Source organism: Myiozetetes cayanensis, unplaced genomic scaffold (genome assembly GCF_022539395.1).
Source record: "Myiozetetes cayanensis isolate MyiCay16 unplaced genomic scaffold, myiCay2020 scf22, whole genome shotgun sequence".
Taxonomy (NCBI): domain Eukaryota; kingdom Metazoa; phylum Chordata; class Aves; order Passeriformes; family Tyrannidae; genus Myiozetetes; species Myiozetetes cayanensis.
Window position 1 is genome coordinate 6704809 of NW_026087434.1, and position 27583 is coordinate 6732391.

Here is a 27583-nt window from a genome sequence, read left to right on the forward strand (position 1 = left end):
CTGGCGGGGCGAGGGCTCAGCTGCCCGGAGGACAGAGAAGGCTGTGCAGCAGTGCTGGCTCGTGTGCTGGGGAGCCCCTCGGAGCTCTATCAGATCGGACTGACAAAGGTGATGCCTACAGAGAACCCCCTCTCAATCCACAGGCCCAGCCACCCATCCACAGGCTGGCAAGGCACGGGGATCCCAAGGAGAGGATGTTTCAGGCCTTCCCCTCTCATGCTTTGCCTCTTGTCTCAAGTACTAAGGAGGCATTTTTAGCATTTCAGATAAACAGGAGAATCTGGCTTCAGGCTGTTGTAGTAGCATGGACAACTCCTTGGTACACCCAGCATTCCTTAATGGAGATCTGGGCTTCTCCCTGTGATGCCTACTGACCTTCACCACTCCTCGATTCCCTGTCCTCCCCAAATGCATCCATCTCTGCCACTGCACCTGTGCCTCCTGCCCTCCCCAGTTTCCATGGCAGGAACCCTTAAAGGCTGCAAAGAGATAAACCTGACCAGGTTATTACTGACCAGCCCTTAGGGAAGCTGCTGCTTCCCTCGTGGGTCAGCAGCTGCTGCCTTTGCCCAGGTCTTTCTGAAGGAGAAGGCCAGGCAGCTGCTGGAGCGACGACGGACCCAGAGGCAGAGCTGGGCTGTTGTTACTCTGCAGAGGAAATTCCGGTGCCTCCTTCACCGCAGACGCCTCCGTGTCCTCCAGGAGAAAGTCACAGTCATTCAGGCTCACTTCCGAGGCTACCAGGCAAGGTCAGGAGTCAAAGGCCAGGCCAGGGACAGCCCTTTGGCCTTGCCCAGGACAGCCAGGTGGGGCTGTGCCTGGCCAGATCCCTCCTCATGTTGGCTCCTGGCCTGCTCTATGTGTGTGTGTGTTGCTGATGCTTCCCCCGTTAGCCGGTTCTTCTCTTTCCTCATCCCTCTAGGAAGCGTTACAGGAGGCTGAAGAAGACTTTGGTGCAATTTAACACCATGATTTTAATCGCCAGACCTTTGGTTCAAAGGAGGAAGCGCTGCCAGGTATCAACACTCTTCTCAGGACAAGGTGTATGGAAGGAGCTGTTTCTGCACCCAGCAGAGAGAGCTGGTGACTGGGTGAGGCCAGGGCAGGGGTGGCTTTAGAAAGCTTGCTGGAAATGATCCAGCGAGATGTCCTTCACTCTCTGATTGACATAAATGTAGTCAAATGAAGGACACACAGAGACTGGAGCCTTCTCTTCCTGGACAACATTCAGAACTGGCAAAGTTAGTACAAACACATCCTAGTTGTGTGTCTGGCTACGTGACCTCCTCTGGGCTGCCGCACACCAGACAAGAGCTGATTCCATCTGGGGTCTTCAGGGCTGCTCTGAGTTCTGCTCAGGCTATGAGGAGTCACTCACCTTGCTCTTTTAGTTGCCCAGTTCAATTTCTGGTGTTTTCCCAGATGGTGATGAAATGCAAGATTTTTTCAGTCCACGATGATCCCCCCTGATCCCTTAACATCAGACTGCTCAAGTCCTTGGCCTTTTGGAAATCAGGTGGAGTGAGAACAGGATGGCAGCTTGTTGAGGAAGATGGAGAGTTGTGTGCAGGAGAGAACCATGGCTGGTCAAATGTGTAGAATATATTTTGCAGCACAAGCCATTAAAAAGGAAGTTAAAAACATGAAATCAGACCATTCATGCTTAGAGTAGCCACTAACATCCCCATCGACTATCCCCATAACTGCCGTCCCTGCTGGCATGGCTAACAGAGGGTGGGGAAGAGGGTAGAGGAGAGTGATGGGAGGCTGCACAGGTGCCTTCTGCCATGCCATGCCCAGAACAGTGTGAGTTTCTATTCTGTTTTCTGCCCTCCTACTTGGACAGGACCCAGGCTTCTTTCTCCCAGGTAACCACAACAGCACAGCTCCTTTGAATCCCTTTCTGTTACTTCACTGTTTGCTTGCCGAGTTCTCTGTACACGCAGGAGCAACAACAAAGGTCTCAAAGTTCACCTGCTGCAAAGTTCCTCCTTTCCCCCCACCCCTCAGCCCTGCCCTTTGGACTTCAGCATGTCACTGTCTTTCTCAGCCCAACCCTCATAACCTCCCATCCACTCACACTGATCTGCAACACTGACAAGCAGCAGAGAGAGAGAGAGGCAGAGACAGAGACCCTCCTTTTCCAGGTGAGTGACAAGGCTGGGGAACAACAGAATGGATGGGAAAGGGCAGAGCTGCAGGGGAGTTTGGCTTTTGGTCTCCCTCCTGCCTCTCCTGAAGGGTTTCCTCTCCGTGGATAAGTCCATCCACCCGTGTTCAGGCTGTGCTCTCGTGCTCTCTGATGCCGGAGGAGGCAGGTGAAGGTTTCTGACAGCTCCTGTGTGCTTTTGTCCTGGGACACATCAAATGCTCAGCAAGGGAGGGAAGGTGTGGCAGGATGCTGGGCAGGTGGTGGAGGCTCTCGCTGTTGGATTGTGTTGTGCAGGGCAGGTGATGTTCCAGCAGAGCTCAGGGCTTTGCCTGTGTGGGGTCCCAGGAAGGCTCTGTAGCTGTTCTGTCATTTTATCTGCTGGAACAGGACACCATCTCCTTTCCACCCACAGCCTTTGCCCTCAGAAGTTGCTGAAAGTGACTTCATATACATCTTCTCCCACCCCCTATCCCCTTTTCCTCTCCAAACAGCAGGAGTTAGAGGAAAGGAAACGAAGACAGAGATCCCTGGCCAGTGGTGACACAGAGGACAGTCCCAACCAAGGAATGGTGAGTTGTCAAGAGGTTTTGGGAGACTCTGAGATGACAAGCCAGGTTATCCAGGCGTTCTGCCTTCCTCATGCCTCCTCAGCCCAGGTCTGCTGGATGTCTGGAGGGTGTACACATGCATGCTGGAAGCCTTGCAGCAAGAATGCAGGTTAGACTGGTATAGAGAGCCTTCTAACACATAAATATCTCATTAGTTCAGTGTTTCCCACACCCTGGGCATAACCAGGCATCACAAAGTGGTCCTGAGGCAGAGCCCTGTCTTTGTTGAGAGCACTGGACCTGTTCTTTGGAGCTGGGAGGAAGATTATTTTTGATGATCATGTTCTGTTGTGAAGGGCGGGAATGAGACCGTTTTGCATAAATACATTTACAGAAGATGTTGTAGAGGAAGGGATGTATTAAAGGCTTCATAAGAAGATTAGCCTGTATTTACACTGCTAACTAATGTCATTATTTGTGTGTTTAGACCGGGCACATGTTTGCTGTGAGGTGTGTAATGAGAGAACCTGAACTGACATCATCCACAATTCTGGACAGATTTGTCAGTAACAACAGGAACACTTAGGGTGCTCTTGCAATATCACCTGCTTCCTCAGGTGGATCCAGGAATTTCACAGTCCACTTCCTGAATACACCACTGAAAAACCAGACTTAAAGACAAGTATCTTCTTATGAGCAAAATCAAACTGATCCAAAAAGCTGTGAATGTTTCTTTAAGCATCACTGAGGGATTAAATGGAGAGAGATGTCAGAATAGTGTGATGGTGACAAGAGACTTTACTATGCAGATCTTCAAAAAAACCCACAAAAAAACCTCTGAAGCTCATGCTTTGTGTCTTTGGCTTGGCTTCATAGTGCCTTAATCTGAGTAGTTCTGTCTGAAATGCCCTGAACTGATGTGAGATGCAGACAGTGGTGCTGACACAGTGTTGCATTGGCTCGTTTATTCCGACCATCATGTGAGGTGCAAAACAGGGAAAAAACCCAAGGCTTATTTGCCATATTCTCATCTGGATTACCCAGGCACTGATCTGAGTTTCCTTTGGAAACTCCAAAACAGTGTTGTGCATCAAAGATCAGAGTCAGGTCTCTGTTTATTTATGCTAGTACCACTTTTGGATACTGAAAAACAGAACTAAAAATGCCAGGAAACAGGCACAGCAGGAAACGGCCCCTACCCTTCAGCTGCAACCCCTCCTGTGCAAGATGCCAGACTTGTTAGCAGTGAGAGATGAGTCAATGAAAGTCAGCTTTCCTGTCATTCTCTTTGTAGCAGTTGATTTTTTTTTATTTAGGAATTGCTCACCTTTCCCTCCTTCGAGGGCCCACGTCACACCCTGTGTTACTGTGATCCTTCCCTCTCTGTAACACTTGTGAGAGTGGCAGAAACTGCTGGTTTGGCTCAGATGCTCTCAGCCCAGGCAGCTTCACCCAGTCCCAGCAGCACAGCCCAGGGTTTCTCTGTGGGTCCTTTGCTGGCAGCCCAGTGACTGATTTGCCTCTCTCTCTTGCAGGACGTGGGGCTGCTGGAGATCCCTGCAGAGCTCGCAGCCCTCCTGCAGTTTGTTGAAGGTGAGAAATCCTCCCTCCTGCCCTCCCTCCCTTCCCTGCACTGTTTCACTTCCCTGTGTATTTCTTTGTTTATGGCAGTGTCAGTGTGTGTTCGTTCTACCTGCTGCCTGTCACCCAGGTTGGAGTTGATTTATGATCATTGCAGAACAAACATGATAAAGGCAAATGGCACCGTGAACATTGTTTCCCAGCACAATTGGGTGGGAAAGTACCTCGGGCCAGGGGGCAGAACACACAGATTAAAAATCAGTGTATTTGTTCACTTTTCTGTTCTTGAGCTGGGCTGATAGAACTGATGACGTGATGGTGCAGAACTCTTTGATCAAAGTTATGGGACAGCAAAACGCTCCCTGAACTCAGGTCTCTGGCAGACCTGAATATCTGGGGTAGGAGAACTTAAACCCACCTTTTATCTACTCAAAAACATTTAGGGACATTGAAGGTCAAGAAGAGAAACCTGCAGTTTTGGCAATTTCAAAAAATATTTTTGGGCATAGTTCAAATTATTTCCTCAAAAGTAGTTACTTCTTTTAAAACAGAAGGAAGGGGAAGCAGCGTAACAACTTAGTGAGGCAACAGTCTGACAACTTGGGATGTAACAATGCAGTTCTGTTTCCTCTGTAGCTCTTTGTGCAATGTGAATATTGAAGTTGCAAATAGGTTGAGGCAGGATTTGCCTCTTTATTGTCACTGTAGTGTCAAACAAAATGCCAGTGGTGCCTCTGGCCCTCTGTGAGGTCCAGGAAGGGATACAATCAGCCAGAAGAGCTGTGAGCTGGAGCAGACTCTGCTGGATTCCCAAATAACTCACGCTTCATGGCACAGCCCTCTAGGGACTATCAGCTTGTCTAGTGAGCAATGCAACCCAGGGGAGCTCAGGGAACACTGAAACCGCTGGAAATGAAAGCTGCTGAGATGTAAACAGGGAGAAGGAGGAGGAGAGCATCCAGGGACACATTTGCTTAGAAAGAGGAATGCACAGGAGCTGTGCTGCACTGAGAAATCCCTTCCCTTAGGAAGATGTTTACTCCTCTCTTATCCCTGATAACTCCCTCATCTTGAAGACCTCTCATGTACTTGTTGACCGAGCAGTTAACAGCAGGATCTCAGCATGAGCTCAGTGTTTCCTGCCTTGTAAATGCTGCAGAACAGAATCGAATCTCCACGTGCTCCCTGCCCTCTTGGTGCTCCCTGGGGAAAAAGGTCTGAAAGATGAGAGCTGTAAAATCTCTCCCCTGAAGTGAAGCCTTGTGGTCTCAAAGGTGTGAGGCTGTGCCTGCCTGGGGGTCTGAGGCAGCAGGGGTGGGCTGGGTGTCCCTGGAGCCAGGGGCTGGCACAGAGGTGGGGTGAGATGCAGGCTGGCCACGTGTGGCTGTGTGAGCCGTGTGTGTTCTGTCTCCCACCTGCCACAACACCAGACCTCCTTCTCCTGCAGGTCGACACCGAGCACAGGCCAACCAGATAACCGAGGCATTGCCTCCAGAGGTCAAGGTCAAAGATGACCTTTCCCTCCCATCCACCATCAACAGCTATCCCTTCTCCTCCTTCGTGAAGTCACACTTCCAGGTTGGGAACTCCTTTTCTACCTCTTCACTGCTCCCCCACTGGGCAGACACACCGGTTCCAGCAGCGCCAGGAGCAAACTCTGTTTCTGTCCCGTTGTTTCTCTGTAGAAGCCAGATTTCCCTGCCCTTGGTCAGCCTCTGCATCACCCCTTAACCCATCTGGGTGCTGAACACCACGAGAGTGCACTTGAGATCAACAAACTGGTAAGAGACGTTGTTCTTGGCCTTGTTGAAGAACGGGTGGGCTCTGACAATATTGTGGTGCCTTCACGCAACAAGTTGCCGGTGGTGGATACTGTTCTTATGATACAAGGCTGGAAAAACAGAATAAATTTCTCCTCCCAGGCCCTGCAGCAGCCTGGCAGAGATCACAGTCAGCCCTCTGGGGTTGCTGTGTTCTTGGTGAGGCACAGACCAACCACAGACCACTGGGATCAGAGTGAACTATCTGGTGATGTAGCCTCAGAATTTGGCAGGACATATAGGAATCAAACTGCTGAGCCTTAGTTTCCTGATAGTCCAGATTCAGTAGCAATGACAGTGTAAGGGAGGTCTGTCTTCTCAACCACTTACTCATCTGTCAGTCATAAAAAATATGATTTAACCCACGTCTCTTCCACGTTGTGGTTTATAGTAAATATATCGATTGCATCTCAGGCTCACAGTTGTGTCACTCGACAGGGGACAGTGAACTGTCATATAAAGGCTGGAAAAGGGCAGGACTTTGTCATCAGGAAAGCTGCACCTGGAACCACACCCCAACTGCTTGTGTGAAGGGGATGGTGTTGTTGCTACTCTGTGGACGTGAAACAGATCTTTCTTTACATTTTCTTAACAGTTGAAATATTTGAGAATAGAATGAAACTCCAGATAATGTCTAAGTAAATCTGGTAATCCTTTTGAGAATTACATAGAATTAAAATAAGCCCATTAAGAAAGTTAATACCTAAACCCAGTCTCTTGTTTTGTCCTCATGATCCCAATTATAGAAGAGCGTAAGCTTCAATAAAATCTTGTGAACAGGGTTGTGTTTAAGCAGAATACTATTACTATTACTTTTCCTGGAGATCAAAGGCAATTTTTCTCCATTGCCAATGAAGTAGGGATTTACTGCAAAGATTTCCATGAGAATTAAACAACCATCATCCCCTGTTTTTCTCACTGAGTCTCTGACACGCTTAGTACCATTAACTGTTTCTAGAAGTGTTGTCACTCTTAAATGTTCTGTCCAAAGCTGTCCATGGCACATTTTGGAAATATTGTAATTAATGTTATATTGAAGTGTAGAGGATGAAAGAAATTATTCTGCACCTGAGGGTGAGAAATCGAAAATGCAAAAGCACTGAAAATATTGATATGCATTGAAGATATTGATATGCATAGCCAAGAAGCTGAATCATTGCTTCAGTGACTCTGTTGAGACACCACCTCTCATACTACGTAGTATAACATTAACTATACCAAAGTCTTTTCAACAGTCAGTGGGCTCAGTAACAAATACCCTGTGGTAATTCCGTTGTGTATCTAAGCCCTGCCCAAAGAAGGGGAAGTATTTTGCCCAAATTCTGAGTCATAAGTAAGAAGAGACTTGAAGTCACCCTGGCTTTTAGTCAGGGTTCAGTCTCTACAAACGTTGCCTCCCAAATTCCCCAGCACTTGGGTGGTGCACAAAAACATGAGAACAGACCCTGATCTGAGTTGTGCCTACTCTTTGGCTCACAAGCACCCTGGTGTCCACAACCCAGGCTGTCACATTACAGCATATTGGGATGAAGGATTAGATTACAGCTCCAGCTCTCTCTCTTTTTCCCCCCTGGACTGCTCTAGATTTTGCGGTTCATTGGTGACAAGAGCCTCCACGGCTGGCAGGAGGTGCTCCTGGGCAACTACATCGCTGGCAGAGGTTTGAGTAACGCGGCTCTGCGCGACGAGATCTTCAGCCAGCTGGTTTGCCCAGACATGGAAGAACCCAGACGTGGAGCACAGCCAGCGGGCCTGGGTCCTGATGGCAGCTTTGCTGAGCTGCTTTGCGCCTTCGCCGGTGCTGGAGAAGCCCTTGCTGAAGTAAGGGGGAGAAGAGACCAACCCACGCCTGCACTGGGGTTAGAGGGATGAGCAGAGTGCTCAAGGCAGTTGCCTTTCCCCAGGTTTGTGTCAGACCATGGCTTGGAGGGCTACAACGCCGTTTGCCAGCGCAAGATCTTGACGGCGGCACAGCACGCAGAGACGGGCTCTGCATCCTCTCGGGCCTTCCCTCCCACTCAGCTGGAGTGGACAGCAAACCAGAGGAGAGGGAAGATGGTGCTGGATGTTCATACCTTTAATGGTAACTCATGCTTCTGGCCCTCCTGCTGTTTTCTAGTCCCTAGGGGCTTTTTCAGTGCAATCAGCATTTGGAAAATACTTTCCTTAGCTTACTAAAGAGGGATCTGAACACTGATTGCTACTGGCTGGTGCAGCCATGGGGGATACAAGCATGTGAATCTAGACCCAAAACTTGGGAAGTCTGAGCCTGCTGGGATCTTCTACTGAGGCTGAGGGATGAGATTCTTCTGGGCCCATCTCACAGAGGGCTGGCTGTTCTGGTTGTGCATCTCTCTGGGTCTGGTTTTGCTGTTACCCATTACAGCACAGCCCAGCAGCAGCAATTTATTGCAGGGACTTTCTGCCTTCCTCCCTTCTCAAATATTGCCTTATGCAGCCCTTGCTCAGGAGTGCGTGAGACTTCCCAGCTGGGCTCTGCCCCCGTGGAGTGCAGAGGTTGCTTTGGGTCCTGTCAGGGAGGCTGTGGAGACTGATTTTCTTCTCTGTGCCAGAGGAGACGTTCTCAGCTGAGGTGGAGTCCTGGATGACTGGGGAGCAGCTTGCAGCCTGGATCCTAAGTGCAAGGTACTGCCAGAGGATGGGAGAAGGTCTGGGGGTGTGAAAGAGGCTGTCACTGGTTCTAAGGTTCAGACTGGTTGGGGCTGCAGGCTGGAATTTATGTGGAATAGTCGCTCCTTACCCACTCCACCTTGTGCTCTCTCCTTCACCCTCCATCTGTGTGCACACACTGTGGGCTTCTTTAGGAACAGAGGAATCACTGTTGTGATCTCTTAGAGCAGCTTCTTTAAAAAATGAAAAGAAAAAAAACAAAAACAAACCAGAAGAGAACAAATCTTGAATTATTCTAGTTGTGTTTTGTTTGTTTGATTGTTTTCCCCCTGACCCTGAGCACTTAATAGTTGGTTCACACCATAAATCTAAAGGACTCAAGCCAGGATAGACAAAGCAAGAAGAAATTAATGCAATCTTTTCCTTCTTCTCCCTCTCCTCTGCCTACTTGGACACCTTTCCTCTCCTTCCTTTCCCTGTGACCAGGGGCTGTGATAAGAAGACTCGAGGGTGGTCTGTCTCCATGTTAACTGGCAACACATGGCAGGACCTGCTGGGCTGTGACTTTGTGCTGGACCTCATTGGAGAGATGGAGGAGACCAGCAACTTCAGCAGCTCTTCCCAGTCCCCAGCTGAGTTCCCCATCGCTTCAGAAAGCGACAGGAGCACCTACCAGTTCTCTGACCTGGATTCGTAAGTCACCTGTTCCTCCTGCCCCACTGCTTGTGGCCCTGTCACCCAGTGGTTCATCTTTCTGCTCCTCATGTCCTTTTCCCCTTCAACAGGATCCCTCCTGCTCCAGGCATCCAGGCCCCTGCCTTCCCACCCCCTAGCCTGCCTCCAGAATTCATGGATCTCTATCCAGGTAACCTTTAGCCCAGGACTGTGGATGACCCCGGGAAGGGCCAGATGGGCCCCAGCAAGGGAATCAAAGCAGAGGGGGAGTCAGGTGATTCTTGTTGATGGAGAGCAAGGAAGGGCTACACTCCAAAACATGACTGTCTAACATGGACTGGAGGCAGGGGAATGTTCCTTACCTTCCTTGTTCACCTGACTTCTCTCTGCTCCTAGATCCAAGGATTAGAGATGACCTGGGGACCCCTGTAGGCCTGGATCACTATGTGGATGATCTCTTCAGCCCTGTGCTGCATCAGGGCTCCAGACTGCCAGTAAGTCCCCTGATGTCCCCTCCTACTTTCCCTCTGCAGCTCTCCTGTCCCTGTGACTCCCTCAAGCATTTCTCTGCCTATTCACTGCCTCTGCTCAGCTCAGACTTGCCTCAGGATGTCTCTCCCTCCCTGAGCTCTGTTTTTTCTTGATGCAGGATTTGGAGAACAGGGACATTCTCACTGGACGCATGAAAGGAGGTGGGAAGATTGGACCCACTGGGAGAGGAATCCTTCCTTCTGCAGGTGTGTGAGGGGATGGGAACAGCTGGGAACACCTGTGGGGCTGCATGAGCTTCAGTCAGCACAAGCCAGAGAGCCCCTTAAATGCTAATTATTGCATGGACCCAGCTGGTTCATGAACAGCACTGGTCTTTAGTGCAGGTCATCAGAAGTTGCACTCCTCACTTGCAGGTGCTGGGAGCCAGATGTTCTGGGGAAGGTGTTAGGCAAGGGAACCACCTTTGCTCTGCTTTTAATCTCTCTCTTGAGTTGGTCTGGGGGTCAAGGGAGCAGGTGGCTTGTTTCTGACCCAGGCCACCTCTTCCCCCAGGCAAGTCGTGTATTCACCTTCTGTTCGCCTTGTGCTTTCACAAAATAGCTGGTGCCTGTATCAGGGGAGGGTTTTAATCTTTCTTATTGCTTCCCTACAGAATTTCCCATCATCTGTAGCTATTCCCTGGGTTAGTAAGTCTGAACCCTGCAGAGGTTCTGATGTGTGTGTTTGGTTTCTTTACTCTTCCTCCTTTCTGTGGAGCCAAGACTCAGGCATTTTCACCAGGGTGGAGTCAAACACCAGTATATCAATGGCACTGAGAAATCTGCATGGGTGGGAACACACCCAGCAGGTTCAGACAGGTGGGGAACATCCAGTTCAGTCATTACTGAGACTGGGGCTATTGAAGAGGCTCTGGGGCATGACAAGGACTGTTACAAATCACTGGCCTGAGGTCAGTTTGCCATTTATGTGGCTACTTAGATGAGTGAGGGATGTGATGATCTTCCCATGGCATCCCAGGGCCGTTCTCACTGGAGAGGACATGATTCAGCAGGCCTGTGCTGTGTGCTGACTCCCTCCTGGCTGCCCCTTGCTCTGCTGCTGTTTCCCTCAGTGGGATTTGTTTTGTGGCCCCATATGGGACTTGCCTGCTGAGAGAAGAGGAATTCCTTTCTCCCCACAACACACAATGCCATCCAGGCCAGGACTTGTCATTCACCCACCCTTGCTGCAAAGAGACCAATATGGATGTGACAGTCCCAGAGATCTTTGCTCATCCCTCAAGAAAAACCCTCCTATGTGATTGCACACAGGCAGGAATTATTCACATGTTTAAGGATGGTGGTGTCCTAAGCCAGGCTGCAGAAGCAGGGTTTGGATGCTGCTGTTCAAAGTCTGTCAGGCCACCCACTGTTCTTAGGCTTTCTTTTCCCACCTGAGCTTTGCTGTGTCCTGCTGTGGCTGCAGCACGTGGAGAGCCCCAGAGGTGACTGTGTTCTGTGGGAGTGCTCAGGGCCTGACTCCCCAAAAGCTCTGTGCCACATGGTCTTTTGCCTCTAGGCTTCCCTGGAGTGGCTCAAGCACCAGTTTACCAGCCCATGCCTTCCGTGATGGGGGTGCCAGCAGCCATGCCCATGGTGCCAGGGGCTGGTGGGATCGCACCCATGCCAGGTAACAGCAGTGTTTGGGTGGCTATAGAGGGAAGGGATGGAAAGGGGGTGTCAGTGGGGCCTGAGCATTTCAGTGTCGGGTGGGAGGCTCAGTGAACACTCCCCTCCTGGCTGATGCTCAAACACTGTGGGGAACAATCCCCCCTGGGCTCTTGCAGATGTGTGTGTGTCCTCCACAGCCATGGTTATGCCCCAGCCCGTGGTTCCAGCTCTGGATCCCAACCAGTTGGCAGCACAGCAGCAAGCCTTCATCAACCAGCAAGCCATGCTCATGGTGAGTGGGAGGGACTGGCTGGGAGGGGCCCAGGAACGGGGGAGAACAACACAGTGGTGTGTGTGCCATGGAGGGGGAGCCCTGCTCCCCTCCTGCCTTAGGCCTGCCCTGTGACACTGCCTGGGAGCTGGGGGTGAGCTCTGTAAAGCTGGGGTTACTTAAGACTGCAAAACTGCCCCTTTGTTTCCGTGGGGCCACTGAGGCACCAGCGGTAGCAGGGTCAAGAGCAGGCCCTGAGAAGACTCAGCAGTAATTCCCATGGGATTTGCTACAGATGCAGATCTGCAGCGTTCTGCTCTCTGTACAAAGCTCTGTAAGTGCATGGTGGTCCCAGGTTACCTGGTAGCTGAATTTTGGGGAGGTGTTATGAGCTCTGCATCCCTGGCTAGGTGGGAGCAGACTCCCTCTCCATTACCCTGGGAAATCTGCAGTGCACTATGTAGATGTTCTGTCATTACCGAGCGAAAGAATGGGACAGTCTGACTGAGGGCTGGTGGTTTTGTGCAGCCTGGAGCTCATGGACATTGCAATTCCTTCCTCCAGGCCCAGCAGATGACCCTTCAGGCCATGAGCATTTCCCAGCAACAGCAGCAGCAGCTGCAAAAGTCTCTTGAGAAGTCAAGGCCAAGAGCCTCAAGTCCACCACAAGCCCGACCCCCAGCCACTCTCCCAAAACCCAAGAAGCCTTCCACAAACCAGGATGCTGCAACACCACCAGAGTCTTCAGAACCACCAGCTAAGGCATGAAAAACAAACAGTGGTGGTGAATTTGGTTTGAATTTCTTGTTTGGTGTTTGCTCTGCTTCCCTCCCACCGTGGTTTGGTGGAGAGGAGAGGAGAGCAGAGAGCTGTGCTTACCAATGATTCTGAGGCCTTTCAAACTCTGCTTGCTGAGTCTTTAAGGCACAGGGTCAGACCTTGGTGGCATTTGCTCTGTGGAGGTTGGGCTGCAGTGATGGGTAATTTGATTTCCAGCTGAGCAGAGTTTTTCCACAGGAAGATTAATTACTCTGAGATCTTTATCTTCCAACAAGCTGCTTTGGTCCTCTAACATAATCCCTCTTCTCCGGGTTTGGTTGATGATTCCTTGTGTAAAAAACTGATCTCTTGGGTCACTCCCAGATGAGGACAAGTTCTAGGTCAGAACTTGGAGAGGGGATCACCTCTGAACTGAAGGGCACTGTGGGGTTCCTTCCTGCTGGTTAGTGCCAACTAACCACGCTGTGCACTGCCTGCAGGGTAATGACTACGAACAAGATGAGTTCTCCAGCAGTGGAGATGAAGATTCTCCTCGGGAAACCTTCCAGCAGAAGAGACAATATTTCCAGAAGATGGGTGAGCATCTACCACTTTGGGAATTTCACTCATCATGATAACACCTTGCTCTGCAGCCTCCCTGGCATAACGAGGTGTTCTTGGCTCCCTGTCTGGAACCAGCCATGCCTGGCAGGAGCTGCTGGCACTGTGTGTAACAGGAGTTTCGGGTGCTTGTTCAGCTGGCTACAATTCACACTGTGAGGTGTTGTGGGGACAGTCTGCTGGAAATCTCTGGGCTTGTGACTGCCACACACTCCTTTACCTCTAGAAAACATAGGTTTCTGCTGACTGAGGCAAGAGTGGGAACTGTGCCACCAGTGCTAGATTTTGAGTGTGGTATTAAGTAGCTCAAGTTCCCTTTTCTATGCAGGAGAGCAATACATCCGAGTGAAGAAAGTCAGGCCTCCTACCAAAACCTGGACTCCACCAGCAAAGCCCCAGCCAGAGCAGGAGGAGGAGAAAAAACAGGAACAGAAGGTGAAAGAAGTGAAGCCTGTCCCCAAACCAGAGGCAGGTAAGATGCTGACCAGCAGGAACTTTCCAGGAACATCAGGCCAGGATATAGGCAGAGGAGGAAAGGATCTGGCTCTTCTGGGAGTCTGCATCTTGGCAGGAGAAGAGAGAGAGGAATTCCTGAGCTTTGGGAAGTGGGATCCAAAAGCAAGGCAGTGGAAGGCCACGGCCAGTCAGCCTCGGGGTGAAAGGGAGGGAACTTCAGATGAGACAAAGGGATTTCTCCTGTGCCTTTGCTGGTCTGTTGGTTAAAGCTGTCACCCCAACAGCTCCTGCTTCCCCTGTGCCATCTGCTGAGCCAAAGCCAATAAAGCAGATGCCAAAAGTGAAGAAGGAGCCACCTGTAGTGAAGCCTTCAGGCCCCGAGTCGCGTCCCACGCCGAGCCGCGAGATCGGCAACATCATCAAAATGTACCAGAGCCGACCGGCCCCGGAGCCCCAGCCCATCCAGCCCGTGAGGTGAGAGAGGGACCCACCACTGGGCAGGGAGGGGATGATGGGACTGTGTCTCAGCACTGCCACGTGCTCCATCGTGGCCACAACACCTCTGCAGCCTCTGTAACTCCTTTCCCTGCTTCCTTGCAGGAAAGTACCCAAGCCCTTTATAAAGAAGAGTGACCCCAAAAATGAGGCTCTGGCCAAGCTGGGAATGATGAACCCCTCGTCTCACCCATCAGTGAGTTCTTTGCTCTCTGGTCACCTTAAGAGCTCAGCAGAGAGAGCCTGTATATCCAAACTCCAACAGGCTGGGAGCTCCCTGGTCGTGCAGCCACAGCCAGGTGATTTCTTGTTGGGTTAACAGATAGCTGGGAGCTCATTCCATGGTGCTGCCCATCCTAAACTGGGTTCCTGAAGAACCACCTGAGATCCTGAAGGAAAGGATCTGCAGCAGCAAGTCCTATTGTGGACTATGTTTAAGGCTGATCTGGAAGCAAGTAATTCATATTCTTCACAGTTGACATCAAGGCCTTGGCCCATTATCATCCTTTTTCCTTCCTGGAGAAGGGAACTGGAGACTTCAGTCTCAACTACTTGGTTCTCTGGGTTTGGCTGGTCTTCATCTCTTTGTAGCCTGTGTGTTGATTTAAAGGTCCTGGTGTCCCTGTTCACACAGATCTTGCTTCCAGGGATGGAGTGCTGATGATTTATAACAGCAGTGTCAGGACACAGCACAGGAATGCAGAGACAGGCTGGGTCAAATGGTTTTGCTGTCTTGCAGCCATCTCCTGTGCCACAAGAGAAGAAAATACCTCCACCTCTCAAGCCCAAGCCAGGCTCAGCTTCCAGCTCTATCAAGGAGAAGCAGTTGCCTCTCCTGTCCATCTTCAGGCCAGATGGTACCCCACCAGCATCTGAGGGCTCTCCTGCTCCCCCTACTCCCCCAGCACTGCCTTCACCTCTAAAGCCTGAGGACCAAGGCAAGCAGGAATCCACAGGAAAGGGTGAGTACTGACTTCACCTACGTGGGATTTGGCAGCAGGGCAGAGAGGGGATGGGGTTAGAATCAGCCCAGCGGCCCTGGAGAGTCTTGGCACGTGTTCTGTCATCAGTCAGCTGTGTGAAACCAGGGGGATTGTGCAATCAGAACTGTGTGGAATCAGGGAGATGTCACAGTTCCAGTCTGGCCCAGTAATCAGCTTGGCACTTCCCTGCAATAACTCTTCCCTTCTGAAACATACAGCTAAAAATAGAAAGATCCTTTGGGCTTTGTCACGGTCCAGTCCACAATACTTTTTATTGCCTACCTGAAGCATAACTGCTTTATCAAAGTAGCAATTAAGGGATGGACTTTAGACCAGGGAGGAATGGGAAGCCAGGTGTTTCATCTGACAGAGCCTCTGGAGGGACCTTAGAGAGGCTGAGGAATGAGGGAATGTTTCTCGGAGAATGACAGCCTGAGAGACCTTGGACTTGGCCACATAAAGAGCATTTGGATGTTGCCCTCTTAAAAAAAGCACAGCTAGTGCTTCTCAGCAGGAGTTTTGAAGTGTTATCCAGCCTTAGTTTTGCCTCTGAATTTCAGTGGGAGTCTGGAGCCACAATTCATTTTGTACTTTGGATACCTGTACCAATGTATTTCAAGCTGTTTAAAACTCTCATCAGCATTCCCTTTTGTAACATGCAAGGAACAGTCAGCCAAACACATTACTGAAGGACTCCATCCTGCAGCAACTTCTCTGGTATTAAAGAATTTCCCTGTTTGCTCCCTCTCTTTTTAAAAGAATGTTTCCTCAGCAAGTCCTGTGAAAGTAAATTGAAGTAACTGGATTAGCCTGAAAAATCCCTGTGTGCCTTTGCACAGGGACATAGAAACAGCTGAACTATGGGATTTACTACATTTCTTGTCTAGGAACTCTGAAGTTTTGAAAGTTTGAAGTGCTTAAATGAAGACATTCCTACCTCATAAAGCAACAGCTTTGAACAGCTGCCTTCAGACTGAGCCTGCCTTTGATAGATCTGCAGAGGGACAACCCAGTGCTAGTACTGGGAGCCTTGTACCAGAACCTTGCAGGCTGCAGGCTCAGGGGAGAACTTTTATGTCCCTTTGAAACCTGTAACAGCTTTTTTATAGTGATGTGAAGTGAAACCTGTGCCTTCAACCTCAAGCACAGGGGCGCTGTTTTTCCTGGGAAGCTGAGTGCTCCCTGTCTCTGGAGTGTTTATGTTATGAACACTGAACTTTGTGGCTAATACAGGAAGTGTAAATGCTGTCAGAAATGCTGATAATGTCTGGTTTGTGCTCACACCAGCTGGTCATTGACCTTCAGGAGGGTCCCTGACAGTAATATTCAATCAGGTAGCAGGCACTGTCCTCTTTCTCACCTGTCCCCTTTCTCCTGGTGGGTCTTTGGCAGGTGGAATGGTGACCCTGCAGCCTTTAAGGCCCATTTTCACTGCTCTTTCTCCTCACACAGACTCTGCTGTAACAGTAACAGGTGACGATGGCATCAAGACCCAGCTGTACAAACTCACCAGCAGCGTCAGCTTCTCCTATGCAGACCCTGCCTGGAAAATCTTCCTGCGCAAAGAGGTGCAGTTCAGGAGCCGAGGGCTGGCTGGGGAGGAGAGGGAACTTGTCCCACCTTTGGTTAGAGTGTGTTTTTTGTAGGCACCCAGTGTAAGATAAGAACACAAAGATAGTTCTCTGAGGAGGTCACAGACACTGGAGTTGGGGGCAGGGGATCATGTCATGGGGGATCTGGGTCCTGCCCTGTCTTACTGACACTTGTGTCTCAGTTTCCCTACCTGACCTTTCCTCCTCTGTAGAGCACTGAGAAATCTAAAACTAAACTTTGTTGTTTTCTGGTGTTTTCCTGTTAAATTAGTACAAGTGTGTTTAAAATCAAGTATCGGAGAGTACACTGAACTGACCAGGGTTCATCCCTTGGTCTCACCACTCAGGTTTTGGTCCTCTGCTCCTGGTCCTTCTTTTCACACTCACGGTGTCTCTTCCCTCGCCTATCCTTGCTCCTCTCTGGCAACAGGGCATATGGATTGCAAAACATCCCTGGGGAGCTATTTCTGCAACCTTTGTAACACCCCTGTTTTTTTTATCCTCCTCTTGCAGGTGTTTTACCCCAAAGAAAATTTCAGCCACCCTTACTGCCTGAACTTGCTGTGTGAACAGGTATGCACCTGTGTGGACAGGTTTGGCTCAAGGCCTGTTGTCTCTCTGGGGACAAAACACTCTGTAATTACGTTGCATAAGTTGCCTTCACTTCTTCATCCCAAGCAGGGTTAGTCTCTTCTCCAGGTCCATCCAGTCAAGCCCCTGTTCACTCCTCTCCGAGTCTCAGTCTGTTTAACAGCCTCAGATGCTCCAGCACAGTCAGATGTGGCCTTTGCAATGGAAGCCTCTCTGTTCCCTTCCTCTGCAGATCATCCGTGACACCTTCTCCGACTCCTGCTTTCGGATCTCCAAGGAGGAGAAGCGCAAGATGAAAGACCTGCTGAGTAATTACAGCCCCATCATCCCTTCCTCCCTGTGCCCATCACAGCTTCTGGTTTGAGATGAGAAACTGGCCTCCAAGCCCTTTCACACAGGACTCCTCAGACAGAGGAGCAGTGTTTGTCACTGCAGCAGGAAAGCACATTTGTATGTGCTGTGGAGTGCAGAGTAGGAATGTTCGTTTATTCCAGATGGCCAGAAAGTGGCCCTGACATTTCTCTGAGCCAGAAAAGCTTAGTTCTGAAATGTTTATTGTGGGGAGAGGAAAATGAAGCCCAAGGATGGGATTTTGAGTTGTCTCAAAATCCGACTGGCATCTTTGACTGCAGCTTCCTGAAGAAGGGGAGGGAAAGCAGTGGTAGACTGGTGTGTGCAAGTAACGTGGTGTCCTCTCACCTCTGCATGTCATTTTCTGTGCTGTGAACACCGAGGGGGGGCTGGTGGGAGTGAGTCCCTGGGCAGAGGGAATCTCAGCCATCTTTGCCATGCCGATCAAATATCTGCTTTGTAACCCTGCCAGCGGAGTTCCGGGTTGGCAACGATGTCCAGTCCATTAAGGAGGATGGAATAAAGAAGAGGATTGTACTGGCTGCTCGGGATAACTGGGCCAACTATTTCTCCCGCCTCTTCCCTGTTCATGTGAGTCCTAATTTTCTCACTAGACCCAAGGTTTGCTTTAGCTGTGGCTCCAATTGACCTGGGATCTCTTTCTGTCTCCCTGCCTGGCCACACATCACTCCTTCTGCACCTTCCAAAACTCGCAGGGTTTGACACCTCTGTCAGCCCAGGGCCTCCTTGTGTGGCATCTCCTTCCCCTGCTGCCACCTGGCCAGGTGGGTGGAGCCTTTGATACTCTCTCTACACCTCTCTCACAGGGTGAAGAGGGAAGTGATGTGCAGGTCCTGGGTGTTTCTCACCGGGGCATTCGGCTGCTGAAGGTGGAGAAAGCAGCTGGGTATAACCCTGAGCACCTCAAGATTCTTCGCAGCTACTGGTGAGCAGAAGGGCACTGGTTGCTGCAGGGTGATAGTTTGTCACTTGCAGGGTGTTGGGAGGCAAACTGAACGGCTGAGCTGAAGATTCCCAGTTGTGCTGTGCTCTCTAGGACTGTCCTAGGCCAGCCATGACTCACTGACCCTCCTTCTAATGAGTTTGGCTTTTCCTTTTCCTTCCTACCTTGTGCTTTGCCTACAAGTGAGTGCTGGGGGTGAGTCAGCTCCATGTGTGTCATCACAGGGAGCTCCTCAGGGTGCCAGGGTGAAAGCCATGAACAGCCTGTGATGCTGTTAATGTTGGAACACAGTGCTGGTGAAAGGTCACCATGGAGCATGCTGAGGCATGTCTCTGTTCTCAGTCCTTGGAATGAGCTCCCATCCCCACGTTCTGCACCCCTGGCTCTGGCAGAAGGAGCCTGAGCACACTGGCTTGTGTTCTCAGCTTTGCAGACGTGCTGTCAGTGGAGCTGAAGGGCAGCAGTGCCCTGGAGTTCTCCCTGAAGACAGAGCAGCTCTTCCTGCACTCTCTGAAGGCTCCGCGCATCAAGGCCATGGTGGAACTCTTCATGCAGGAGCTGAGGCAGGTGAGGGAGCAGCTGTAGCGCAGTAGGGAATGAAGGTGGTTTCCCACGTGGACCTGAGAGTGTCCAAAGGATGACATTAGTCCTTTACTTCCTTGGGACAAGACCTGACCTCCCCATTGCCTTCCCCCAGGACACCAACTACGTCGTTGCTCTGCGCAGCTACGTCGTGGACGACAAGAGCCTCCTGAGCTTCAAGAAGGGAGACCTCATTGAGCTGCTGCCCATGAAAGGCGTGGAGCCAGGTGAGGGGGCTGAGATTGGCAGGATCAAGGGCCTGCTGGATCCGTAGTGCCCAGAACCAGAGCAGTACAGACTCTTAAGGGCAGGCTGGCATATTGAGCCTCTGCCTGTGACCCCCCTTGCTCCAGCTGCCTTAGTGTCAGGGGTGTAAATGTTACCTTAGGATGCAGGAAACCCTGGTGAGTCTGACGATCTCCTTTGCCAGTAGGAAGCTTCAGTGCCCATTCCTCTTGGCAGCTGCCATGGTTCCTGACCCTTTGGCCCCTGTTTCTGCAGGCTGGCAGTTTGGCTGCACTGGTGGCCGCTGTGGTCTCTTCCCCACCAACCTGGTGCAGTTGGCTGCAGCCCCTGATTACCTCAGCATCAGCATGGACAGACGTGGAGAGCTACGGAAGAGAAGGAAATCTTCCCCACAGAGCAGGAACACCAGCAGGGAGGTGAGCTGTCCTTGGGGGGCATCTAGGGGTTATGGCTGAGTTCTGTGGGAGCTCCAAGGCCAGAGGGAAGATGATGATTGTTTAATCCTCTGAGACAGAGGCACTCAAATACTATCATAGTGGGAGGGGAGGTACCACACACAGATGGAGTCTGGCAGGTGAGAACTCACTGCAGTTCCTCAGCTGACTTTTTAGGGTGTGTTTTGTGGTGTCCCTGCAGAGTTCTGTTCCCAGCCTGACATCAGAACCCGACAGCACGATGTTAGTCCCTGCTGGTGATCGTTATACCATGATTGACTTTGCCACAGCCTATTTCCGGGAGGCTCAGTCCATGTGAGTAGGCTGTGGTCCTTCCCAAACAGGCACACGCAGGACCTGCACAGCCTGACCCACACCAGGCTGTTTCTGGGGGTGTTTCTTGGACTGTATGTTCCCTCTCCTCTGTCTAGGCAGGGACTGCAGGGGATGTCTGCTGAAAAGAAGAGTATAGCTGGCCTGGTCCGGCACACCAAGGTGAGCCCACTCCCTCCCCGTGGCTACAGCCAGAATCTCAGCTCCAGCATTGCCTCTGGCTTTGTCCCCAGAGGGCAGATCCTTGGCTTGCAGTCTCTGGAGAAGTGTAGGTGTCCCCTACTTTTCAGTGCTGCCTGTGAGATTCTGGGAGCTTGAGTCCTGGGTGAAACCTGCAGATCTCTGTGAGATCCACCTCCCCAGGTCATCCTTGTTCTCTGGTCCTGCAGGTCCCAATCCAGGAGTCTTTGCTCCTGTACTCTGACAGTGAGCTGAATGAGCTGGCTACAAAGAACTTCCAGAGTAAGTACCTCCCTGGGACACAGCACTGCAGAGGCTGGGGATTGAGTGGGATGCTGTGGTGGGCACACAGAGCCATTGTGGGGCTGAGTGGGGAATGAAACCTGTGTGTGGAGGGCCCCTCCTAAGGCACTTCTGCAGTTAATAACCACCTGTGTCCTTGCTGAAAGCGTCCAGCAAGATGTACTTTGCCTGGAGTGCAAAGTGTCCAAGAACACACCCTGCCTGGGCTGTGGACACACTACACCTGTCCGAGGCAAACCTTGGAGCAGGAAAGCTTTCAGGACAGTTTTTAGCCCTCTGCCAGCCCCATGGCAGGACCACCCCTGCTTAGACCTCAATGTCAGCCTTTGCCCTGCAGCGCTGATGCGGCTCATGGGGGATCAGTCCAAGCACAAGGACCAGACTGAGGTTGAATGCACCTACGAAATCCTCAAGGTTTGTGACCTTTCCCTGGGCAGAGTTCTGAAGCATCAGCAGGAACAGAGGGCCAAGACCCTGCTGGGAAGGGAGAGCCATAATGGAACTCCTGCATGAGAAAGGGAGCTGAAAGAGACTCATTTGAAAACATGGAGGGGAGGGGCCTCCTGTAAATGGTTTCCCTGGATATCACTGTCTGGATGAGAGCACAACCTCGCTCTCCTCTCTCCTTCTTTGGGTCTAGTTAGCACTGGGGACCAGAGGCTGAAAAGCCCGAGCTTTAAGCCAAATTGGCATAACTCTGGAGCTGGAAGAGGAAGGGCACAGAGGTGACCTGGGGGCCTCTCTGATGCTCCCATGCCCTCTCTGATGTTGTTTTCTCCTCTCTGAATGCAGCTGTGCAAGGAGAAGGAGCATTTGCACGATGAGGTCTACTGCCAAGTCATCAAACAGGTCACCCACAACCCTAACCAGTGAGTACCAGCACTGGCAGCTCCTCTGCATGCACAGCTGGAGAGGAGCCATCTGCTTCAGGGACACCATGGCCAGCAGAGAGGGTGTCCCCTAATGCTATGCTGTCCCCAGTGCTCCAATGCTGAGGCTTTTGCTGAGCACTCAGGAAATGTAGCCAGTCACTGGGGCTGACATTGTCATTTCAGTGGACACTTGTCCTTGTTTTTCTGGCTGCTGATATATCTGGGCCCCAGTAAACATCCCTGGTAGCTCCTGGTAGTGGTGCTGCTCAGAGCCCTGATTTCCTCCTCCCAGCCCTGAGGAACTGATACAACAGTCAGGGACTGGCTTGACCCCACAGTGCCCTGTGAAATGGCAGCAGTGGCATCAGAGTGGCCTTGACTGTCCTCTTTTGTTTTGTCTTAGAATGACTGAATCAATCCCTTGCTCAAGCATAAGAAACCTCTGACCAAGGGCTGCCACCCCATTTTCTGCTACCTGCCATAGGTGTTCAGAAGGGCAGAGGCTCAGCCTGAGCTGCTAGGAGCAGGAATTGTCTTGTCCCAGAGTGGCCACAGTCCTTTCTGTTCCACAGGCAGAGCATGCTGCGTGGCTGGTTGGTCCTGAATCTGCTAACTGGATACTTCCTCCCTACTAAAATCCTGATGCCCTATGCCACCAAGTTCCTGCAGCTCGCCAGCAGTGATCCATCCAGCACCCACCATGGTATGACTGTCTGTGTCCTATAAAGCAAACATTCTAGTTCTAATTCTTCCCATCCTGTCATTCCTCTGTTCTCCTGCTGTCCTGGGTGCTGTCTGTGCCTGGCAGAGTGGGAGTTGAGGTCTTTGCTCTCCTAGCAGTGACCAAGGGTTAAATTTGACACAGCCAGGATGACCCAACACCGCAGGGTCACAATGTTTAGTTCTCTGTCTAGCTCAGCACATGGAGCTTTTCGCTTTTATTGCAGATATAGCCAAGATCTGTCAGAGCAACCTGCGGAAAACCTTCATGTACGGGGGCCGCCGAAACCTTCCTTTCCCTGTGGAGATGGAGGCGCTGCTGGTACGGAGGGATGGGAAGGGGGAGGGCAGAGGGTTGCCAGGAGATGCCATGTGGGTGTGGCAGGGGCAGTCAGTGCTCCATGAGAGGAAATGAATCATGTGGATGTAAGGGGTTTGGGAAGTGCAATGCCTTGGAGTGAGCAGGAACATGGGCAGGTACAATGGAGAAGCAGTGGAAGGCACAGATGAGGAAGAAGAGGGAGGGGCTGGTGGGATTCTGCATGTCTTGCTGCCCAAAGCCTGTCCCTTGCAGAAGGGGCACGGTGCCCGCCGGCTGGTGATACTGATGCCTGGGGGCATGGAATACGTCACCAGGATCAAGACATTCACGGTGGGTTTCCAGCTGTGACTTTCTTCTTTGGTCTGAACTCTGAGCCACACCAGAGAAATCCCTTATCTGCCAAGGGATAACGTGTCTACCTGCTCTGGGGCTGCAGGATTGCCTGGTCATGGTATCCATTTTCTTCTTTCCTTGCTTCAGGTGGCCAAGGAGCTCTTGCAGGAGATCTGTGAGCAGATGGGAGTTGGTGAACAGGAAGAGATACAGGACTTTTTTCTTTTTGCTATCAGGACTGACAACAAAAATCTTGGCAAGTAGAGACCAGCATCGAGTTTCTTCCTAACGTAGTCCCTGCAACAGGGAGCACCCTGGCTCTGGCTTTGAATAGTTCCCCCACCCTTCCTGGCTCCTGGGAGGTTCCTCTTAAGCAGTTTCCCTCTGTATTAGGGTTAAGGATTGATCCTTCTCAGGGTCTGTGTTGCTTGTTCCTGGAAGAGGCGTGTGGGTCCGTGTCCCTTTGGAATGGTTGATGGTTGGAGTTGTAAGGGCAGAGTGGAACAGAGGTGTGCAGGAACCGTTCCAGGCCGTGGTGCTCAGCCCACTGCCTCAGCACCAAGAGGGGTGGATGACCCTCTCTCTGTGTAACATGTAGGTAGAATAGTGAAGCCAATAAAACCAGAGGAGTATCTCCATGATTACCTGCTGGAGGACAAGATGGTCACCGTGACTTTGCGCAGGCTCATCTGGAGGACACCTCTGCACTTCGAGAACCAAATCTACACAGATGTCCACTATGGACAGGTAAGGGCAGCAGGGCCCTCCCCAGGGCTCCCTGACAGGGGTAGGGATTGCATTCAGGCCAGTGGGAATGTCCCAAGGGGGCTGAAAAAGCAGGAGGGCTTTGGCTGATCAGCTTTGTGTGGTGTTTCTGGGAATGATGGATGCATGGATGCACAGAAGGCAGTGTGCCTGTGGGCCTAGCCTGGGAGCTGGGCTGTTCCACACGTGGTTTGTGCAGCTCCACAGGCTCTTCCTGAGCCCAGCCAGCCTTTGCTTTCATGTTATCAGCCCGAGTGGGATGTGTCATCATCGGGAAGGCAGGATGTGGGTCTCTGCAGCCTGGCACTGCCCAGACCTGCCCGTACCTTCTGTCAGGTTTAACAAAGGCCTCTTTGCTGTGCTGTCTCTCAGGTGCTGTGGGATTACCTGAATGGGAGGATGCTGCTGAGCCAGAGTAAAGAAATGGAGATGCAGGTGGGCCTTTTGGCAATGCTCCAGCACTGGGCCAAGCCAGAGCAGCAGAACTCGGCTCCCTCCGGGTATGTCTGGGTCAGGGTGGGTCTCTGCCTCTCTGATGTTGGCACCACAGGGGTTAGGAACAGGTGCCTGGAAGTACTTCTGGATAATTAAGGAATGGACAGTTCTGGAGAACATAAGTTATTAATTAATGTCATGCAGCAACTGACTCCTGCCCCCAGTCAAGATACTTACCCCCATTCACACTCTTAATGCTGGCAATCTCTGCTCCACATTTCCTTCTGGGACTCCTCCTGAGCTGAGGGTCATGAGGGTGCCATGGGCATTTCATTTGACTGCCATGGGTTTGTAATACCAAAAAGAATTGCATGAGCTTGTAGTTTGGGTGAATGCTCCTTTGCTCTTTCCCACAAGTGCCAGAGGTTTCAATGCTGGGCACATGAAATCTCTAATGAGATGCCTCATTGGAATGAAATGGGAATGAAAATTGTCCCTGGATACCGGAAAGCTTCTGTCCTGCAGTCCTAAGGTGTAAATTCACACTCTTTGCTTCCTGTATCCCTTGCACTTCATCTCAGAGTTGAGGTTAATGTCTCTATCAGATCCCCTTAAGGCACCAGCAGCAGGGAAAATGGCATAACCCTGCTGGGCATTGAAGAGCTCCTGCTGTCTCCAGAAAAGGATGGATTTCTCTCTGTGCACTGCTCAGTGGTGCACAGCTGATTCCTCTGTGGAAAATGCTGGTCTCACCGTCTCTGATATTTCCTTCCACCTGATCCAGTGCAGATACAACCTGCTGTGCTTTTCCTCTCCCCCTTCACCCTTCCCCTCAGACATACGATTGAAAATTGCTGCCTCATCCCCTTTGTTGCCTTAATCCCCCAGCTGATGTTTGATTTTAGCTGGGCAGGGGGTGAATTAGAATCTTCTTGTTGGCACAGGGAGGAGCTGAAGAAATACACCCCCAAGACCCTGCAGCACTCCATCAGTTCCATGGCTCTGGAGAACCAGGTTGCCACATTGCTGAGGACAAGGCAGCCCCTCCAGCCACTGGATGCAAAAATCCAGTTCATAGGTGAGAAGAGATCCAGATCTGCTTCAATTGTCCATCCTGAGCATGATGGAAACTGCTCTGAACACCCTTTTGGGGACAGTTCATGAGGTTGTCAAGGATTCTTGGAGCCTGGAATGGGCAGTACAACTCCCTGACAGGCTCTCACTGTGGATTGGATCTTGTTCCCAAGCACGGTGACCAGGATAGAAGTTCCACCTGTTGCACAGTTCTGCAGCAGATTTTCAAAGCTCTGTATAAGTTGTGTTTTAATTGACACTCTGGCTGCACATCTGTTTTCTGGTCAGAAAAGAATGGCACATCCATTCAGGCTGCTGAGAATTGAGCATCAGCAGCCTGGTGGGGAGGGAGAAGTTGTCAGTCTCACTTTTTAATGTAGAAAAGCTTGGGAAGACTGGCAGTTTTGACCACCTTAGGCTGGTGTAGTAAATTGCTGTCTGGAAGCTGCTCCCTTCAGGCCACCTTTTGCTTTCTTACAGAGCATGTGATGAAACTGCCTTTCTTTGGCTACACCATGTTCATGGTGGAGAGAGTCAGCGACAACAAGATCCCTGTGCCCTGTTTCCTTGGTGTGAATAAAGAGGAGATCATTGTGGTGAATGGCACCACCCAGGTATGTCAGACAATTCCCCACGGTGTCTATCAGGTATTAACTTTGACTTTTAGAAGAACCTGTGCAGGAAGAGGCTGTACTCCTCTATATCACAGCCACTCTAAGAAAGCAAGGGTCAAGAATGATGAACAGCTATTAGTGCCTGGGCACTACCAAGCACAGCCCACAGTAACACTGTGTCACATTCCTGTTTGTCCCAGTCCCGTGGCAGTTCCAGGGCTGTACTGCCAGCAGGAGCCTGCCCAGTGTTCTGCACACACCGCCCTGTGCCCCAGACCTTGCTCAGCTTTCACTGGGATCTTGAGGTGACTCCTTCCCATGGAGAATCAGATGGTTTAGTTTGTAAGGACTGCACCAGAGAGTGGTCTGTGGCTTTTCTCCCCCCCAGGCCGTGTCCCAGGTCATTCCCCTGAAGGAGGTGCAGAAGATGCGCACCCTGAAGCCCATGCTCAAAGATGGACTTCCCGGCTTGGAGCTGAACTTTGGATCACCTGCCACCCCCAAGACTTTGTGGGTTGAACTGCAACAGGTGAGCTCAGCCTGGGCCTGCAGCTGCCTCTTGGCAACTCAGGAATTGCCCTCCACTGCCCAGCTAAGCCACTGCTGAGGCAGTGCTCCTGCTCTCTCCTGCTCCAGAGAAGGAGGGAGGGGGGTCACTGCATTTCCCAGGCTCCAAAGTGCAGCTTTGTTCCAGCACATACCTGATATTTAATTATGGAAGGTGATTTATGGGAATATTTAATTATAAGAGGCAGCTGTTTCTGGGGCAAAGAATGACTGCTGCTGATTTGTGTTCTGACAGGCTAAAGAACTGTACCACACACTTGTCATCATCCTGGACAAAACAGAGCTCCACTCCTAGAGCCCAAAAGGAGGAGAATGACCAAGGAAAGCAGCTGTGCCTCTCTTCCTTTGAACCTGATTAGTGCTCTCTGATCTGTCTTCTGGAGAGAACACTTCCAAAAGACAGCCACGACCTCAGACAGCTGCTTTCCATGGCTGTCACCACAGTGTTTGTTGATGGACTGGATAATAATCTCACCCCTGGTGACCTGCCATTCAGTCCCCAAGTACTTCCTTGAAGCAATCCATGCTGTGGACAAACAAACCACAAGGCCCTCTCCACCCCAGAGTTCCAAAAAGGAGCAGCTGAACCAATGCAAGCACTTGCCTTCAAGCAATGCAGTGTGGAACTCCTCTTTTCTTTTTTGAATTAATTAACATTAGCAAAGCCTGGTGCTTTGCTACAGATTTGTGCATCCCAGTGCCCAGCTGAGTCTGCAATGCCTGCACTGGCTGCTGGTGTTTTCCAGAGGCCAGTTTTGTCTCTACATTGATATGCATAAGGCCCTGGAGCAGGACTGGTGAAGCAGGAGTTTATAGAAAGCACCTTAATTGAAAAGCAGATCAGTGTTAATAATACAATTAGCACATATGCTGGGGCGTGGATCGAGCTGCAATGATAAGAAAGTTTATTGTTAATTAATTTCTCACTGACATAATTATATGCATCTGCTTCCCTCTACTACAAAGGAGTCAGTCATGTCCATGCAGCTGTCAGGCTTCAGTGATGGCTCCATGCCCATGGAGGAAGAAGCATATTCAAACAGGACTTGTATTATAGTAGACTGTTTTGGGTTGTACAAAAATGCCTAATTTATTTTTATTGCCCTTTAGGAAATTGCAATAAAGTAATCACAGATATGTTTTGAAGGTGTGGTGTGACAGATCTTGCATCT

The 27583-nt window shown here is 50.9% G+C and overlaps 1 protein-coding gene across 1 annotated transcript; it reads left to right on the plus strand.

Annotated features, from left to right (window-relative positions):
• The first annotated feature begins 651 nt into the window (after positions 1-651).
• MYO15B (myosin XVB) lies at positions 652-27540 on the plus strand. Its single transcript, XM_050319170.1, is given in 45 exon segments — positions 652-749; positions 923-1016; positions 2644-2721; positions 4236-4293; positions 5729-5859; positions 5967-6062; positions 7686-7808; positions 7810-7922; positions 8006-8184; positions 8675-8747; positions 9219-9425; positions 9518-9597; positions 9804-9901; positions 10057-10144; positions 11457-11567; positions 11746-11840; positions 12384-12581; positions 13079-13175; positions 13528-13671; positions 13940-14129; positions 14256-14346; positions 14890-15112; positions 16586-16701; positions 17239-17298; positions 17549-17624; positions 18140-18258; positions 18495-18613; positions 19057-19198; positions 19329-19440; positions 19715-19875; positions 20096-20208; positions 20325-20388; positions 20616-20688; positions 21047-21123; positions 21502-21578; positions 22154-22284; positions 22529-22623; positions 22876-22953; positions 23104-23216; positions 23559-23703; positions 24094-24221; positions 25101-25234; positions 25711-25844; positions 26233-26373; positions 26647-27540. Coding segments are annotated over 44 exon segments (4989 nt in total). The 5' UTR covers positions 652-749; positions 923-968; the 3' UTR covers positions 26707-27540.
• Positions 27541-27583: the final 43 nt, after the last annotated feature.